The sequence below is a fragment of the Vidua macroura genome, chromosome 1 (assembly GCF_024509145.1).
Source record: "Vidua macroura isolate BioBank_ID:100142 chromosome 1, ASM2450914v1, whole genome shotgun sequence".
Classification (NCBI taxonomy): domain Eukaryota; kingdom Metazoa; phylum Chordata; class Aves; order Passeriformes; family Viduidae; genus Vidua; species Vidua macroura.
In genome coordinates, this window is record NC_071571.1 from 44,094,043 (window position 1) to 44,113,198 (window position 19,156).

General features: G+C 40.6%; 2 protein-coding genes across 2 annotated transcripts in view; both read left to right on the plus strand.

Moving 5' to 3' along the window:
• Window positions 1-334: 334 nt before the first annotated feature.
• GLB1 (galactosidase beta 1) overlaps window positions 335-19,156 on the plus strand; it is a 41,939-nt gene continuing 23,117 nt past the window's right edge. The window contains exons 1-6 of the mRNA XM_053973592.1: window positions 335-424; window positions 10,318-10,487; window positions 16,058-16,208; window positions 16,532-16,592; window positions 17,399-17,493; window positions 18,737-18,917. Of these exons, the coding sequence (XP_053829567.1) occupies window positions 371-424; window positions 10,318-10,487; window positions 16,058-16,208; window positions 16,532-16,592; window positions 17,399-17,493; window positions 18,737-18,917 (712 nt within the window). The 5' untranslated portion in view covers window positions 335-370. The remainder of the gene's footprint in view (window positions 425-10,317; window positions 10,488-16,057; window positions 16,209-16,531; window positions 16,593-17,398; window positions 17,494-18,736; window positions 18,918-19,156) is intronic.
• Window positions 360-7,695, plus strand: TMPPE (transmembrane protein with metallophosphoesterase domain). The gene is made up of 2 exons (XM_053973683.1): window positions 360-424; window positions 3,126-7,695. The coding sequence occupies exon 2, from the start codon at window positions 3,215-3,217 to the stop codon at window positions 4,529-4,531; it is 1,317 nt and encodes a 438-aa protein (XP_053829658.1). The 5' UTR covers window positions 360-424; window positions 3,126-3,214; the 3' UTR covers window positions 4,532-7,695.

A 19,156-nucleotide genomic window follows, 5' to 3' on the forward strand; every position in this document is an offset into this window, starting at 1 on the left:
GTAAAGGTCAGCAAGACCTTTCCATCTTGGAAACTTCTGTGTGGGAGAAATCCTTGAATCTATTCAGCATCGGTGGTTGCATCCCAAAGTCTCCTGTGAGCTCCTGACAGTGCACGTCAGTGCTTTAACACGGGAAGCAGCGCACCCAGCCGCAGAGCCTCAGGCGCACATGACAGGCTGCCAGGAGGGTGTCCCGGGAGGGGAGGGCAGGAGGAGGCCGGGCTCAAAGGGGTGGAGCGCCGCTGCCGCTGTGCCGGTGGGGAGGGAGGAGGAGGAGGAGGAGGAGGAGGAGGAGGGATGCCCGTCCTGCGCCGGCCGTTTCCCGGCGGAGCCGTCAGCTGACGCCGCCGTTTCCTGGCTGCCGCCCGCCATGCTGCGGCTCCTGCTCCCGCTGGCCGCCCTGGCCGCGCTCCTCCGGGCGGCGGTGAGTGCCCGCCTCGCCTCCCCCTCAGCCAGGGACACCCGGGGACAGCGGGGGCCGGCTCTGAGGGGTGCGGGGGGCCGGCGTGGCCGAGGAAGGGCTGGCAGGGGCCTCCTGCCGCTGCTGGAGGAAGGCGCTTCGCCTCGGTCCTTTTTTGAACCATGAGCGATTTAGGGCTCATGAGCGGCGCACGGGGCGCGGGTGCCAGGCTTGTGGCTGCGCCGAGAGGGAGATCCCGGAGCCGCGGCAGGGAGGGCTCCCTGCCCTTCTCCCGAGCAGGCCGGCCCGCTGCCGGCCCGCTGGAGCTGAGGAGGGGCTGGCGGTGCCGCCTAACGCGGAGCGGTGCTGCCTGCGCGCCCAGGAATCGCGGAGGCCTCGCTGAGCAGCCCGGGGCCATGGGGAAACCGGTACCGACACTGCTGGTAGATCCCATGGGAAAACGTGCTTATCCTGTGGTGTGTGAGAGGAGGGAAAGGGGTTTTTCCTGTTCTCCACAGATTCTGTTGTAGCCGCCTTGTCCCGGGGGACACAATACCACAGCGTAAGGACGAATCCTCATGCTCCACAGTTCTCGTGTTTTATGCCTCGAGTTTGAGGCAGAGTGACACTATTACCTTGGTAGATGTTGTAGTTGGATGGGGCACGGGTGCTTAAAGATGTATGAAAAATAGAACAACATCACGTGAGACCTTATGGAAGGGAAGATAGGGTTACAGTTAGTGTGCTTTCTTAGGGGTGAGGTTGTTGCTGAGCCTTCCAAAATTTTGAAGGTGGCAGGCAGGTACAAAGACTCTTCAAAGTTGGTAGTACTAGCACTTCTGGGGGATTTAATAGGTTAGTTTCAAACAGATAAAATACTGTACATGGTTTCAAGAATTTGTTGCCACGGGAGGTTGTAGGATCTGACAGTACTCAACAGATTAAAAAAAATGGATTTGCCAGATTTAAATATGTCAGGCTCATAAGCAACATCCAAGACTTTCTAACATCCGTTTCCAACAAGAAATGACTGTGCAAGGATTTGCCCTCTAACATCCCTAGTGTAGCAGCTGTGTCAGCTGAAGGAGTATGAGGGAGCAGACCACAGACTGTGGCCAGGGTCCTGTCATTTCTTTAAACTGTTTCTTACTGCTGTTGTCCAGAGAGAGTATTGCATGGTGCCTAGAAGACCTATGGACTTGAACCAGTAGGGCATTTCTTGTGCTCTTATCTTCCTAGCTCTGTGTGTTTTCTGTAGAGACATACGTGCAAAATAGCACTATTTCTTAAGAGGAGTTTAGTAACAGCTGAGAGGGTTTGAGGAGCTGAGGCTGGCAGGCACGATTTCCCTTATGTTCCCTGACATAAGCATTAAGGGAGGGGGTCTTTTTAAAACTTGGTCTAGTCCTCAAAGTAGATCAGGGTCCTGTCATCACAGATGTGATAATGTGATAATGTTCTTTTAAACTAGCTTGAGAGGGCATATGCAGCAGATAAGCAACCTGGCAAACTGGGGTTCGCAGACTTCTGGGCTCAGGCTCACTGCTGAGCCTTACAATGCTGCTTTTGTGCCCTAGTTCTGAGATATTTTTGGCTGTAATGATTGCTTGCTTTCTGTATCTAAGTGTGGATTGAGAGACAGGAAGTGTTTTGAAAATAACTACGCTATTATGGGACTATTATGTCAGACATGGTCTCTATTGTATATTATGAAAGACTATCCAAACTTCTTTCATCTATGATTGAAATAAATATTTCTTTTTTTATTTCTTTTTTCTTCTAAATAGAAATATGCAACCCGAGCATTAATAGAAACACCATGACTGAGCAAAATGCAGAGCAAACCAGGGAATTCTGCTACCGTTCAAACATAACTGATGCTTGCTTGTTTGTTTCAAGTCTGTGAACAGTCATGCATTAGATTCTGTACTCCTTTCTAAAGGAGCAGGGTGTAGTATTGAATCCCTTTTCAACTTGGTTACATCCTGTTAGACCAGGATATACTAGAACAGGTGTTGAGTCTTGGAAAACTTTACATGTAGTGGAAGTGAGTAGCAAAACACAGTGTGAGTTTCACTGATCCTACTGATTTTCAGATCCTAGTGATTTTCAGGGCTTTGGAGAAATCTGATTCACAACAGCAGGCAAGGATATCTGCTGATCATCTGCAGTTTCTGGGACCACAGTTGCATCTGTTCCAGTGGGGATTTCACTGCTGCTGTAGCATGTGTTAGTAGAACCTCTTGCATTTGGTAAGAATGATGTAGGGTGTTGCCTACTTTTCAGATGGAGCCAACTGCTTAGCAAGAAGAACAGAAATCGTGTATTAAGGTAATATCACAAGCAACTTAGTCCCAGAACGTGTACGGGATTTACAAGTGCTGTAATGGTTGTTCCCAGGACTCGTTGCAACCCTGTTGTGATGTATTGCCATCTACTATTAGGAAGTCTTGATGAGAAAAAAGTGTTTAAAAGAAAAGGGGGTATGGGGGAGAAATGATTGAGGGAAGCAGACAGGGAGCTTGGAAGGGGACTTCAGCATCCAGTCTTTTCTGTTGTCTGATTTACTCCACTTCAGCACATCTCCTTTGTGTTGTTATGACAGTGATTCTGCATGACCCAGCATCTTGTATAGTATGTAGAGTAACAGTCCTTTATTGCAGTCTGGGAAAAAAGGGAATGTGTGTAATATTTTAAAGCGGCTCATACTGGTTCCTGGTTGCAGGCTTTGTTGACCCAAGGCATCCCTTCATAACCACATTATTGACTTCTGGAGACTTCTGCAGAATAGAAGGGAGCAGTCAGGAAGCAAAGATGATCTCCTTCAAGCAACTGCCCATTGAAGCAAAGGCTGCAGTGGCTGCAGGAGTTGTTTTCTTCTCCATGATGCTATCGCGGAGTTACCTGGCAGAAAAACTCGATTTCAGGATGCGGCACTGGCTTCTAAGGCTGCAAATGGCACTGTTTGCTAATACACTCATGTTGATGGGATCTCTTCATGTTTGGAGAAGCACAGTCACCACGTTCACCAGGTCTTCAGCTGCCAGCTCCTTCTGTTTCATGCTGTGGAAAATAGCTGTGTTCATGTTTCTAGCGTTGGCTCATTCAAGCTTCTTTACCTTGCTGTTTCTTGTTGCAGAAGAGCCCTATTTCTTTTCTTTAGCTGCCTACACTTGCTTGGGGGCCTATATTATTCTCATCTTTTTCCTCTTTACTCTAGGCTCTGTAGAGCAGGCTTACAAGTTCTTGGCTGGGAGAGGCGCTAAGGCAGGCACGGGCAACAAGAACAGAACAGCACTGAAACCAGTTCTGGCAGTCTTGCTGACTGTTGTGCTGACTGTTGTTGGGCTGTTAAATGCTTCCCAGCCCCCTACTGTGAATTCAGTGGAGATTCCAGTTCACAAACTGCCCTCAACAATGAATAACCTGAAAGTGGTGTTGCTTTCAGATATCCACCTGGGGCCTACAGTTGGGAAGACCAAGCTTGCCATGATAGTGAGAATGGTTAAGGCTTTAAAACCAGATATCACCGTGATTGTTGGGGACCTGTCTGATGCTGAGGCAAAGATCATACAACCTGCTGTTGAGCCTCTTGGAGAACTTGATTCCCCTTTGGGGACTTACTTTGTCACAGGAAACCACGAGTACTACACCTCAGATGTTAGCAACTGGTTCGAGCTGTTAAAATCATTTAACATTCAGCCGTTGCATAACGAGAATGTGAAGATTGTTTCACCAAAGAGCACTTCCGACTGGTTCTGCCTGGCTGGCGTGGATGATATTGAAGCAGATGTGTTGCGCTATTCGGGACATGGCATGGATTTGAAAAAAGCTCTCAGAGGTTGTAGCAGTGAGCATGCAATAGTGCTCTTAGCTCATCAGCCAATTGCTGCAAAGTGGGCCCTTCTGGAGAGGCCAGACATAAATTTAATTCTCTCTGGCCATACTCATGGAGGGCAGATTTTCCCTCTAAATGCGGGAGCTTATCTTCTGAATCCGTTCTTTGTTGGCTTGTACCAAGTTGGGCAGAATACCTTCGTCTATGTCAGCCCGGGAACGATGTACTATGGAATACCCATGAGGCTGGGCAGCAGAGCCGAAATAACAGAGATTATTCTACATTCTCCTTGAGGAGTTTGAGGAGTTTTCCATTTGACAGACTTCTAATTTTTTTTTTTTTTTTTGGCCAGTATATTGGCTCTTCTACTATGAAAGCAAATCCTTTTTCAGGGAAGTCAGAGAAGACGTGTTGGGCTGAACTTCAGCAGGTTCTGTTAAGTTTGAGCAGAAAACACTAACTGTATCTTGGGCCTATGAAACAAATTTGAGACATGTTAAATTACTGAAGTAATTATGTCTTTGAGTTCATTATCATTGAGGTTCTGCATTTAAAGATAATACTGATGTCACAGAGATAATGTGTGTCCTGTGCATATTTAGTAATACCTGTGTCCTACAGCTACTTCATGTTCCACTGTTTGGTATCCATCAGGCAGCTGCCTTATCAAATCTCAGGCAGGTGAAGTTCTGAGCTTGTGCAGTGAAGTCACTTCTGCATGCTTTGCAGAAAGGTCTGCAAGAGTGTGCACTGAGTATGTAAATCTAGGAGGCTTAATGCTAGAGTTGTTATGGGAAAGGAAGAGTTTAATAGTTTAATTTTTTTTTTTTTATAATTGAGACTGGATATTTTTATCCTGCTAGCTGTCTGCAGCATGCGCCAGGGCTTCCAGTCTGTGTTCTTACTAGTACTATCAATTGCCAGGCATCAGTTCTGAAATTCAGTTTTGTCCAGGTAAAAAGTTGGTGAGACGGACATCAAAAGGTGAAAGTAACTATCTTTCTCAGGCATTTTCCCCAGAATAGCTGGGCATCCAGTAATTGGTTACTGAAAATAGCTCTAATAAAAGCAAATGAGGAAAATTCCAAAATTAACTTCTGTTGCTGTCTGAGCATACAGTACCTCCATGTAAAAAGCACTAATTCCAAAGCGGAAATAATCAGTGTCCTTTGTATTCATTCTGTATTTTTTATTTCTGCCTAATTTCTCCTCCATCATTTTTCTCTTGCAAGAGTAAATAGATGCTATTTCAATACAATGCAAATAAGTTAAAGACTTCAATATTTAAGTAAATTATGTCTTCTTTTAATGAGACTAAACTCTGCAGCAGGTGACTTTCCCTAAGAGCATTTGCATGTCAGTGTCCTGGTTGTCTGATGGCCACATAGGAGAGAAGCTGCTACGGCATAATGGATAGAGGATTTCTTCCCATCTTTCACAGAAGGTCTTACCATAAATTAACATAATTACGGGATTTTTGAGGTAATAGAGAATAATTGATACGAACATTCTTTTTTCTATATCTTTGTGTTCATGTAAGAAAGCCAGGATGTAAAATCATGTGTGACTTTTGTCCAGGCTAATGAAACACTTCTGTGCATCTTCTCTCTCTTCCTCTCCCACTTCATTTCTGCTGCATGAAACATCACAAACCATGAGAGCCTGGAAAACCTGCCTCTGTAGTCTGCAGCTGTAGTCACAGGGTTTCCCTTGCTCTGCCTTTCTGGCCACCAGTGCCCGTGTTCCTTTCAGGCAGACTTGCAAGAGAGAGTGGTTCTTATCCAGGAGACTGAGGGTGGGAGACCAGAGCTGTGGTGTTCAGTCCTTTCCTGCCTTCCTATGTGATCCTGAACCAGACAACCATAAACATTCGGTTTTGTTCTTCAGCTTCTAGCTTCTGTTTTCATATTGAAGGAGATAGGTAGGAGTGTGTGTGAAAAGTACTTAACTTTGTAAAGTTAAGGGTTTTTCAAGGTTAGATTTTGAGGTTTGACTTCATCCACTCTGAATATCTCCCAGGCAGAGCTTCTAATTCCTATGCTCGTTTTGTATCCTGCTCCTCTGTACAAACATCATATATTTTTACTCAGGAATAATGAGAAATACTGTAAACGTGTCACAAAGATTAGTGGAATTGTTGGAGAAGTCAGTCCTCTTCTGAAAGACTGAATACCTTACCAGCCATGCTCTCTGCTTGCCAGATTAGACAATTTGTTTCCCACCACTTATAATTTTGTAAACTTTTTTTTTTATGATTTTGTGATACTATCTGCTTAAGTATCCTAAAGTATCCATGTGTATTCAACACTGCCCGCTGTCCATGTGAGATCCATGTGAGGGTTTTAGCAGTCAGTGACATAGTGTCAGATGTTTTTAGGAGGAAGGAATTTTGATTGCCTGTAACCCTCTGTTTACTTGTCAACTTGCCTTCAGTTACGAGCTGTGTTCTGTGCTTAGTGGTGCAGAGTATTCTCACTTGGCCAGTAGTCCAGGAGGATTTCTGTGCTTGTTGCACTGAATGTTCTTACCATGTTAAGAAGGCTAATTGTTAAGCTAGTTTCCTCAACTGGAGGCATTTGTGGGATTGATTTTAGATTGTGTCAGTTTCTCAGTGAGTTGCTAGTATTATTTACTTTTTTTTCCCTGCCCTTTTTTATTTCTCTCTTCATTCTGATCAAGTGTATGCAAAAACATAGCTGAAGGGGTCCTTCCATCCCAGAATTTCTTCATTACTTTGTATGTGCCTCTCTTGGAAAATGATTATGTATCATTTCAGAAATAGAAATGCATCCTTTTAGGAGTGGTCATATTGTCATTTCATACATTTATTGAGTTCTCCTGATGTAATTTAGTTCTTGCCCTTTTTTTGTATCTCTCCCTCTGAAAGATTGTTTGCTGGTGATTACTTCTTACTTAAAATATTTTCTTTCTATGCCAAAAGACTTCAAAGCCTTTTCTTATTTTGCTTTTTAATTATGAATGGAAAGTATCCTAGATCAAGTTTCTGTTTGATAAAAGGAATGAACCGTTTCTATAATCTCTCTAATCAGCTATCTCTAACTGTCCTTCATGGTTCTTTCTATACTTTTTCCAGTTTGATATGAATGTACACAATGCAGACCTGTGTTCAGTATTTCAGATTGTGAAAAATAGCTGTGCTGCTTATTTTTTAAATTTTTAAATTTTTTTTGTAAATTTTATGTGTGTGTGTAATGTATTTAATCTGGAGAATTTAACTAAATTAATATATATTTCATCCTGTAAAAGGTCAGTTCATTAGGGGCTGAGTAGGAGTTAATTAATGGCAGAATTAATGGCAGAATATAATAGTATAATCACTTTGTGAAAATTATATTTATTATATAATTACTATAGAATGGATTGGAAAATACGTAAATTGTGGTATAACAAATGCTTTAAATGTTGGGATTTAATAAAACTTTATTCTTATAATCAACCATAAGGCCTCTAATGACCTTTTATTTTGTACCAGTATGCATTGTAGCAGTTTGTGCTGAATAGTTTTAACACACTCATTCTATTTATCAACAAAAAGCTACCAACAATAAACCTGACTAGTTTTGTAAACTCTTACACCCCTACTGCTAAATGAGTCATGGTGGAAAGTGGGAAAGGCCACTATTACATTTGCCTAAAGCCTACTAGGAGAAAAAGGTGCAGACAGCAGGGGTGAGGGATGTGATGCAGAGAAAAGGACCACAGAGAGAGCAGAGAAAGGTTACTATGAGAATTTTTTGTAAGGGACAGAAGAAAATGGGTGATTTGTGGTTCTCAGTTTTGATGCTTAAGCTTTGAGGTAGAGAAAGGGGTGTTCTGTGGTTGGTCTAAGAGAGGCTAAAAATATTCAGAGATGGAGGATTTGTACCCACATTTGTTTGCTTTCTAAATAAGGAAAAAGCCCTCTGTTTTGTAAATTTTGGGGAATGAGAGATTTTTGCCACTGATAAACAGTTCTGTGTGTTGGAGATGAGAAAAAAATCTTATGTTAAGAGACATGCACATTATAAAATGTTGAAATAGCATTAAGGTTGCAAAAATAAACTCTTGATTTAAGCAAGGACAAATTCTTTAATTCTTCTCTTTTCCATGTGACTATGCTCTGAGGATGTAAAGTGCAACATGATATCATTGCCTGTAAGGGTCTGAATTTTCAGCTGGGCACTGATATGATTTGGTATGAAGGAACTGGCACCCCAAACAGTGCTGTTTGTGTTGCTTACCAAATGAGCAGAGCCACTAGCCCATCTTCTAGGGTGACAAAGTGGGAATGAATTCCGTGCATATTCACAATGCTGAGTATACAGTATTGGCAGAGCCAGACATAAATTCATGAGGACAACTCTCTTGTTTTTGTTGTAAGCTCTGGATCATCCACTGACAATGAAGTAATGCTGAGGAATTGATCATGAAGGAAATCAGTTTACAATGAATGATGAATGAGGTGAATTCAAAGTATTCTGGTAACTTCCTTCCTCTCCTCACCCACTGTGTCAGGAAGTGTATGTGTTGGAAAGGTGATTTACAGCTATGGTCACAGCTTCAAAAACCTGACTTCTAAATGGTAACTGGTTCAATGATATCCACTTTCATAATTAATACCTCCCTTTAATTGTTTTAATATAGCCATGGCTCTCTGGACAGAAGTGTCTGTCCCTGAGGGTGTGTAAACAGATTTTTCAACATTCATCATCTCAACAGTTCTCTGCCATGAATCGAACAAGTGTCTTTTCCATAGACCTCTTGATATGGTTAGTCTGAATGAAAGGGCTAAAATCCTCTTACAGAGGGAAACTACAACAATTTATTTTGCCTCTCCTTATTTCCAGGGATAATGACCTTTTAATGTAAGGTGCTTCTATTGATAGTGGTGGGTTTTTTTTGTTTCTTTTCTGTGTTGTTGCATTTGGTTTCTGAGTTCCACTTAGTCATGATCATTTTGAAGCACTCAGTTCTGCATTAGTGCTGTGACTTGTTACAGTGCCTTAGAGTAAAACTGTTTGAAGAATGTGAAGCTTCTGCTTGGTGTCTGTAAGGGTGAATAGTTTCCTTCATGGGTACACACAAAACAATTCCATTTTAGTGCAGCATGCCCAGCTGTCAAGACACGGGTTATAAATGAAAGATGAGGAAAAAGTCACATACATTTAAATTGAACAGGAAGTAAGCAGCTGTACATACCTGTGTATATTCTGCAGCAATAGTTTGCTTGAGGTCTAACAGCCTAGAGTTACTACAGCATCATAATTTCCTATGGAGAATCCCAACCTTTGAGTTACATTTATTCCAGAGCAGTTGATTTGTATTTCTGAACTCTGTGTGGTCCTGATTTTGGAGAGGCCTGACATGCCCATACCTTTGTTGAATCAAGATTTATTTATCTTAATAAAGTAATCTTAAGAATGGACCCATGTTTGTGGAAACAGAGCATAAAAAGCCTGTGCTGTGCAACACTTGGCAGCCCCTTGTTTTTCATGTTTCCCTGCCAGCTCCTTGCTGTATCCCCTCATACCTGTTGTTACACATCCACCACACAATTTCACTTGTTCACTGTTGGCAGAATGCTTTGAATTGCTATGCGTATCATGGACATTTTCCACAACATTTTCTAGGTTTTTTTGTAAAATAATGCCTTTTTTGTGGATAGAACATGCTGTTGTCTTCCTCCTTGGAGTTTGTAGTCTTGAAATGATGGTAAAGTGTGACCACAGTTACTCTGTTTAATGACACTCTAAGGATAGGCGTATTGGCTTAGCAATTTCATCCTCCATTTTTTAGGAGGGAGTGTGTTTTCTTTGAGCTATATCTGCTAGTTTCCTTGTTCTTTTATCCTGTGACACATTGCACTGGCTCCCTTTTGCTGATTTGTTGTGCTAAGACTCAGGTGGGCTATAGATAGCTAGAGAAAAGTCATTCACCATCTCTTATTTTAGGTCCATTGTATCTTCTATTGTAGACAACCCACAGATGTTGTATAGCCTGTTCTCTGTGTCTTTCAAGGCTGAGAAAAATTAGAAAAAATTATACTGTGTCTTTTTTTTTGTTTTGTTTTTGTGTACAGAATGTACCTGAAAGGAGTTTTGGGATTGATTATGATTCCAACTGCTTTGTCAAGGATGGGAAACCTTTCCGTTACATCTCCGGTAGCATTCACTACTCGCGGGTGCCCTCGTATTACTGGAAAGACCGCCTGCTGAAGATGAAGATGGCAGGGCTTGATGCCATTCAAACGTGAGTAGCTGTTGACTTTCCGAGTGATTTGTGGTCCTGGGAACTGTATGTGAAGTCATTAAGAGGAATGCTGCCACTGTTACTTGTTTATTATTTTTCCAGTAATAGGTGAGGAAGCTCAAGAGAAGTGAAGAGTGGTACAGGATGATTTTTAAACACATAAATGGGGACAGCTGGGCAGGTTGTAACCAGCAGTCTGTTTCGCTGATGATAGGCAACATCTCTGACTTCACAACCCAGGGTGCAAATGTGACCAGAAAGAAATTGTTGGACTGTGAACTTTAGGAACTATGGAACAATCATGCGTGCTCTACCTCTGCCAGGGACATTGTACTCTCTGGTCAAAAGGCAGACTAGGTGTGAGGAGACAATAATCTGTTAGTACAGCCTGGGTTCGTATCACCCAGAAGCCTTGAAAATGTTGGTGAAGACTGCAGTAACATTTAAAAGCTATTTCAAGCTATTTCACCAGAAGTGTTTAAATTTAGATAAGTGGATGGGAACTAGGTGTACTTCTTTAAAAAAAAAAAAAAACAACCAAAAAACTTAAACAGCTTTCATTTTTGTGTGTGTGTGTACAAAACCCTTAGTTCATTTTCCTTGTCTTTTCTACCTGGTCGTGTACTTAATTCAACAGATAAAAAGACTTCAGCTTTCTCTTGTTTTTGCCATAGCTTCTTTGACAAGGAAAGTGATGATGTCTAAGGCACCATCTTTTCAGGCAATTGTAATTCCCAGACAGGTTTGTTTTCTTTTCTTAAGTCATTGCAAGGCTTAAAGCTTCTCTTTGAAACCACCTGCTTTTGTGCTGTAAAAAGTTCAGCTTCTTACAGTGCAGAGCCTGTAGGCTCAGTAGGAGTATTGTACCACCACTCCTTTCTCTTGAAATCTGTATTGTTGTTAGACCTGCAAGTTGCATGGTTGCTTTGTACACTTGGGGATGAGACTAGTCAGAGTTAGTAGATGAAGAACAGACAGCACAGAAAGAAAGAAAAGTTGAATTTTTCCAAATTTAGGGTTCTCTATTTTTTTTTTTTTGCATATCTTAAAGACTCTGGCCTGTGTTGGGATGATACAGTCACTCTCTGGTGAGTGGTTTTATGGTTGTTTTTATTGTTTTCTATTAAGGAATCAAGTTCTGTCTTTGCTCACATTAATAAGAGAAATGGGATTAAGTAACACGCTTGCTTAGGACTGGGTTGCTGGATTTGCGCCCAAGTAATTAGTTTTTGCTGAAATAAAAGCAATTTATAGTGGACCAGAAAATTACACCTTTTGATGTTTGGCTTGAAGGTCAGCCTGTGACTGACCCCATGATCAGTGACTCCTATGATCTGTAGTGTCTCATACTTCCCTTATGTCTCTGATTAATTTTCCTCCTCCTCCCAACACCTATGTGTTCTCAATGCCCTTTGTTAATTTCCAGCTTTTTCAAACAGTCCCTTTCTTTTTTAAAAAAAAATTAAATTGCCTTTTCATGTCTCTGATGCATCACTGGCATTTTGAGATAGGGATGTTTTTTTTCCATTCCCCTCATCACTGTTGTTCAATGGCAAAATTGCTGCAGGGCCGGTTTGGGTTTTTTCTTGTTGCTTTCTCCCTCTTCATTTGTGATCTCCCACTAACAAGGTGGGTTTTTTCCTTCTTTCTTTTCTGCTTTTTTCCCTTGAAATCTCTGACTCTGCTTTACTGTTTTGCATTAGTGTCTTTCTGCTGTGCAGAAAGGAGTGAAGATTTGTTGTTTTGCCAGTGCCAACTGATCTCTGTTGGTCTTGGGAGAGCTGAGCTGTGTCTATTTTGGCACAAAAGGTGCTGTACAGCTGGCAAATTGTTCTGGCAACTGTGGCATTAGGTGTTGTTGCTGGATCACATCGTAACAGTTTTATTAGTCTCCTCTTGCTTTTCTAAGAGCAGACTGAGATTCTTTGACTTTCTCTCCCCTTATTGCTCACGTCTGGATTTTTTCTACTATGGTGAAAGATAAATATAAAAGTGTACTTTTATACAGAGAGCAGAAAGTGCTCCTGTGCCTTGCATTTTCTACAAGAATCAAATCCATGTGTCTTTCTATTTGACACGAACCACTCTCTCTCCTGATGCTAAAAAAGCATCCCACTGACCAAAGCCCCCTTTTGTTTTTCTTTGAAGTTTGCCAATAATCAAGTCTTACTGCTCTTGATTATTTGAGCTAAAGCTATAAGTATTCATATTACCCCAAAGTAATCCCCTGTGATTTTGTGTGATTTTGGTAAAAAAATGGAAATTGGTCTATGTGATTGGGTTTTGTTTTCTCTTCTGTATACTCTTTCCTGGATCAGTAATACTGCTAGCAAGGGACAGATACAAATTTTGTGAAGTCATTCTGGAATGAATAGGCAGCAGCACTGCCAGACTCTCTGACAGAAAGTGGTAGTTGGACTCCCAATCTTGAGGCCTCATCTGAAGACTGTGATTTTGCTTCTTGTGATTTTTTTCCTGCTATAATTTGAAATATGGGAACCTTCCTTGTTCTTATCAAGGTGTTCCCAGTGAGGTTTATCACTTCAAGGCAAACAGGATCCTTATATTATGGGATTGTGCTTGTAAATACCTTGTGGATAAAACCAACCAGACACGTTCTCCTTCCCGTTCTCTGCAGCCTTTTTTCCAAAAGGCTCTCTGTGCTTTGATGCATCCTTCAGCTCATGACTGAGGCAGCAGCTCCTCCTGGTCTCTGGAATATGTGAAGTCAGTACATGATTATAATTGTCTGCACCTGGTAACATAAGCAATAACAGAACATGAGAAAACAGATGACAGTAAGCTTGATCTTATATTAAAGCCTAAGTGATCAAGGCTTACCCCTTCTAAAGAGCAGGTTGAAATTTAATGTTGTGGTTGGTATGATGTTCCAGAAGGTGATGAAGGAGGATGCTGAGGAGCTCACTCCCCACCTCAGCAGAAGTGTCTGGTCACACAGGTAACTGTCCTTGTTTTCAGTTTCTGAGCTGTGTCTGCCAGCTGGAAATGGGTACTGGCTGACGAAGACACCTGGAAAGCATGGGAGGTTTGGGGTTTGTTTTGTGCAGAGCAGTTAAACAATTGCCACTAGATGGGGCAGAAGGTGTATACAGAATTTACTGATCAGTGGAGATGCTTCCTGGAAGAATCCACAGTTACCTTTAAAGGCTCATAGAAAGTTGAAGAATGTTGAGCATTTTCTTTGTTTTACTCTATTTGTTGACTAATGAACAGAAATGTGTAAACATGTACAAAGTCCTTCTATGAAGGAGCTACTGTTTAGAATATGGAATATTTAAAATTTAAGCACAAATTACTGTTTCTAAAGACTCATATATAAGTAATTTAACTAGCATGCTCATTTATGAAAGTATTACAGTTTATTTAATTTTACACTATTAAAAATCTCACCCTACTATTACAGAGAGAATTATCTTGTACATTAAGGAAGTTGAAGTGTGATTTTTTTGCCTGTTGATAATCTCTAAAATAGGAGAGGAAAGCTGTGACTACTAAAGAAAGGAAGGTTATAGCATGAAGCTTAGAAATTGTGTGTGAATAGAAAGTAAACTCAAATACAGAATAAATACCATATTTCAAGTTTGAAAAAGGATGAGAGTTTCCTTTATAAGTTCATTATTCTGTAGCTAAAGCAGTACAGGATTGACAATTGACTGTAAATTTTGACAATGGTATGTAACAAATATACTCATTAAAGATAGCAACTTCAATGGTTTCATTTGAGACCATCACTAGCTGTAGAAAGTATATTGGAGGGTTAAAGTGATTTTTAGACCAGCGTTTAAAATAAATTTTTATCATGATTCATTATATAAAACAACAGTTTCAAATAGGTTTTAAATCGGTTTTGTTCTTATTCTTCTTCCCTTTTTCTCTGCTACAATCTGCTTTTTTTCCAGTGTTCTGGTCAAGCATGTGACATAAATGAAAACTGTTTCTGGAAGAATTTGTCTGTCTTCTTCCGTCTTGAGCAAAAGGGAGCTGGAGAAACTCTTTCATCCTCACCTCAGACAGTATTAAGTGTATTTAAACATTAAGACTTGTTTCTGAACAAGTCCGTAAAACTCTTCAATGAGTATATTTTCACATGGTTCATATATTTATTAAATGCACGTGTAGTTTTTTTTTTTTTACAAGTAAGTTAATTGTGCTTCAGAAACAATTAGAGCAGCTTGACACAGAAATAAAATATACCAGATAGAGGGGGAAATCTACATTTTCGTGCCTGAATGCATTGCTTTGACTCCATCCTGGCACTCAAATTTTAAGCTTTATCTTTTGAAACAGAGGCTTAAAATTTTGGCATTTGAGAAGCTATAATATTCACAAGGGTTAAAAGATTATAATTTCTGTTTTTGATGTTCATGTGCATGTCTGTCTGTGTATGACCATTTTAGTAGTGTACTCATGAGAGGGTTCCTGTTTTTCTTCCTTATTGAAAACATTGTTTTAGGGACTTTCTTTCCCTCTTGGGTGGTTTTTACAAAATTAAATGTGGAACATACTAACAAACCCAGGCAGTAAAAAAGTGTTGCCTGAGAGGATCTTTGTTGACTAGAAACAGTTTTGGGAATTTTAAAAATTTTTAAGGAATGAGTTTTCACATTCCCTTGAATCCTTGCTCAGGTTGTACTCATCCCTAATTTTAGTCTGTCTGTGCTAGACTGCCACTTAGTACCATGGCAAACAAAATACGGTTGTCAAGCAGGGATCATCAGCTACAACACTGCTCATGGTATTTGGTAGATTACTGTTTCTTTGTTGTCTTGAAAACAAATGTTTGTTTTTTTTTTTTTTATTTCTGTGAGATGTTCTGTGCTGAGGTTGTGGTCTCCTGAGTCCTAGAGTTAGGAGAGAGGTGTTCTTTCAAATGGTGATCTGCTTGTTTGACACCTTTATTACTTAGTTGAAATTAAGCTTTACTTTGTCCAAGCTCTTAACATTTCTTAACTTAATTCTTCTTCCAGTGGTAGTTTTCCAGAACTTGCATTGTTCCTGGTCAATGAAAACTTTTGGGACCTAGATGCAATATCATTTAAGGCTTAGGTGTTTTTCAAGTTCTTAGCAGTGGCAGCAGCATAGACCTATCAGCTTGGTTGGTGTTCCCTGTGCAAGCTGGGTGATCCATTCATGAATGGTCATGTGCTGTTTTGTGCTCCTTCTCGGCCCCCTCCTTCACGAGTGGTTTACCACATTCATCTCCTCATCAGCCTCCCACTACTATACAGCTGCCAGCTGCCTTGCCAGCTTCAAAACTGTTTATTTCATTTTGGAACAGACATCATGGTTTCAAAATGGCACTACCAGAACTTGTTCTTGCTCTGACAGGGACTCCTGCAGACATAACCCTAATTTCAGTATTAATTTTAATGCCTTCTGCCATATGAAATACCTGACAGAAGAAAGGCCAGAGAGTTACTCCTGTCTTCTACTGATCCAAATGATCAGCAGCATTACTGATCTCTGGGGCATGTAGTGCAAATGGTTGTTTTCCAGAATTCTGGTTTAGTCTCAGTTTCCTAATGGAAGGTGATTTTCTCTCTTAATAGGTATGTCCCATGGAACTACCATGAACCACAGATGGGCACATATGACTTTTTTGGTGGCAAAGATCTAGAGTATTTCCTGCAGCTTGCCAATGACACTGGATTGCTTGTTATCCTGAGAGCTGGACCTTACATCTGTGCAGAATGGGACATGGTATACAACCTTTCGTAACAGCTCACTTCTAGGGTAAATCTAGTGCAAGTATTTCTTAAAGTAGACAGACTTACTCATTGATGTACCCTTAGACAAGAGTCTTGGTTTAGTGTGTTAAAATCCATGCATCCTAAGTAACTTCTTACAATACAAACTTACTAGTTTGTGGCTTTTTTTTTTTTTTTTTTGTTTTGTTTTGTTTTGTTAGGAATTACTACTTTTTTGTAGAAAATCAGTTTTCCTGTCTCAGTATATGTCTTGACAAGAGGCTAAATTCTTCTTAGGTTTCCTAAATATGTCATTGTTTCCCTTTCTTTTCCCAGGGAGGTCTTCCTGCATGGCTTTTGGAAAAGAAATCTATTGTTCTCAGGTCTTCTGATTCAGGTAGAGGCATCAAAAAAGGCCATTAAACATATACTGTAGCAGCAAGGCAACTTTCTGTTTGAGGCCATTACTAGATAATTCATATTTCAGCTCAAGTTTTCTTGTGAGTAAAATCTTCAATACTTTTAGTTAGAAGTGTGCATTCAAAAATGTGTAGAACAATCAAAGTAGGGGATAAAGTTTCCAAGGTATTGTCAAGTCAGTGCCAAGAGGGGAATCATTGTCACCATTGAGGAGAAGACTGCTTCAGCTTTGAGGTTTTTGGATTTGCCACAGCCACTCATAATGGGGATCCTTCTTGGCTGGTCAGTGTGCAATCCAGAATGAGTTACAGCATTCTCATGTGCTCCTGCTTAAGAACCAGACATGGAAGAATAAGATGAGACAGGAGGTTAATGTGTTTATTGGAGTGAATGTAGGGGATGAATATATAGATATCATATCCAACTTCCATTCTGCTGATTGTGGTTAAGTTATATATTTAAAAAATAGTACATAGATCAACAGTTGAATCTGTCTTCCAGTCGAAATGTACTAGGACAACCTATGAGATGTAATGAAGTCCTTTTGATAATTTTCTAAGTTCATCAATATTTAAATGTTTTATTTTTTAGTAAACTGTACTGGAAGCATTTATGAACAAGTAGAAGAGCACATTTGTTCATGTATAAGAGCAATCTGTTCATTAAATGCTATTCATAATTTACATAATTAGAATCTTACATAAGGATGGCCCATATGTAACTAAAAACAAAATTAGAAAAAGGCAGAAAAGTTGTGAAACATGCATACTTTGTGTATCACAGATTACCTGGAAGCGGTAGAGAGATGGATGGGTGTCCTTTTGCCAAAGATGAGGCCTTATCTCTATCAAAATGGAGGCCCAATCATCATGGTGCAGGTAACGTTCTGAAAATCAGATGAGCCCAAGCAGCATGAATGCTTATACTGCTCTTGCAGACATACCATGGGTCTTGGCTGGTGGTGTCACAGGTATTTCTTACGTTTCCGGTAGCTGCAAGATTCTGATGAAATACCTTATCCTAAGGAGCTGAATCCACTGTTTCTAGGATTTAGAGAGCCCTCATCTGCTCTGTCAAAGTTGTTTCCCACAGCTGTATAAAGCAATAGAGGGAACTTGTGTAGCTCTTTACATCTGAGGTTTGTAGCAATTCTCACATAAAGATGAAATACATACAGTTGCCTGAAACAATCTGACAGGAAAAAGGGGAATAAGAATACCCTTAGATAGAAGCAAAAGCAGTATGGAGTAAGCCTAATTTAGCACCTAACTTAAATTGTAAATGTTTCAGGACACAATTTTGTATGTTCATGGTGAGTAGCTTCTGTCCTAAACTCCTTCCAGATAGATATGTGAGAGTGATTGTCCTATATTTGTAGTATTGATCATAACAAAGTATTGATCATTTATTTCAATTTCTTTGAACTCCCTGACTGGCACAGGATGGGATAAGAGATCCTTCTTGTAATATGCCCAAGATAATTTTGTTGAACAGTGTGTTTTGTCTGTTGAGTAGAAGCACTGGACAAAATTATTCTTTGGCAGAAATAGGATGCTTTTAACAGGATTTTCAGAAATAACCTTCAGGATTGGAACCTATTGGATCTGAAGCTGAAAAGTTCATCTCCTTGGAAAAGGGGAAAGATGCATACCTCTCAGTAGTAGCATGGTTGTTCTCCCTGAAGTCCTTTCGAGTCCATTTCAGGGCTTTGTGGTTCATGTGAGCCCTTTGTAGATGTCTCTGTTCTGAATGTCCAGTTTTGTTGTAGTTTTGATCATTTCACAACCTGTTCTATGGTTTTATTGGTCTGCTCAGTAGGTGGGTTATAGATCTCAAATTTTAATAGAGACTGTATTATGATCACTGTAGCTAAGTAGATACTTTGGAGGGGGGGTGGAATTTTGCAGGAAAATGGCTTAGCTCTGCACAGTGATGGCTCCACTGTAAAATACAGGTGAGAGGAATGAGTCTTGTCTTCTCATACTCCTCAGATCTAGAGTTAAAATGACATTTTCAACATTGCTATCAAAGGAAGAAGAGGGTTGAACTTGTGCTTTCTGTTTTGTTATCAGATGCAGACTGAATTTGGTATGGCTTTACTGACTTGCTTTTACTCTGCAGGTGGAGAATGAGTATGGAAGCTACTTTGCTTGTGACTACAACTACCTGCGCTTCCTTCTGAAGCTCTTTCGCCTGCATCTTGGGGATGAGGTGGTGCTCTTCACAACTGATGGTGCAAGCCAGTTTCACTTGAAATGTGGGGCTCTCCAGGGTCTTTATGCAACGGTGGACTTTGCTCCAGGTTGGAGAGTGCTGTTTGATTCCAAAAATTCTGAGTTCTGTGTGTTTGTGGCAAGACAAACTGACTTGACTGCTTGCCAAACATACCTGCTTTGTTTAAATGGGGTAATGGGTATTTATGTGTATTTGACATACTCTTAAACATACAAGAATCACCCATGAGCACCCAGTTAGAAAGTCATAATCATTTCCTTGCATCTTGAAATCACGAGTAGCCAATTTACACTGCTTATAGCATAT

Excerpts from the sequence above, each read along its gene's own strand:
- TMPPE (XM_053973683.1), top strand. The coding sequence starts at position 3,215 with ATGATCTCCTTCAAGCAACTGCCCATTGAAGCAAAGGCTGCAGTGGCT.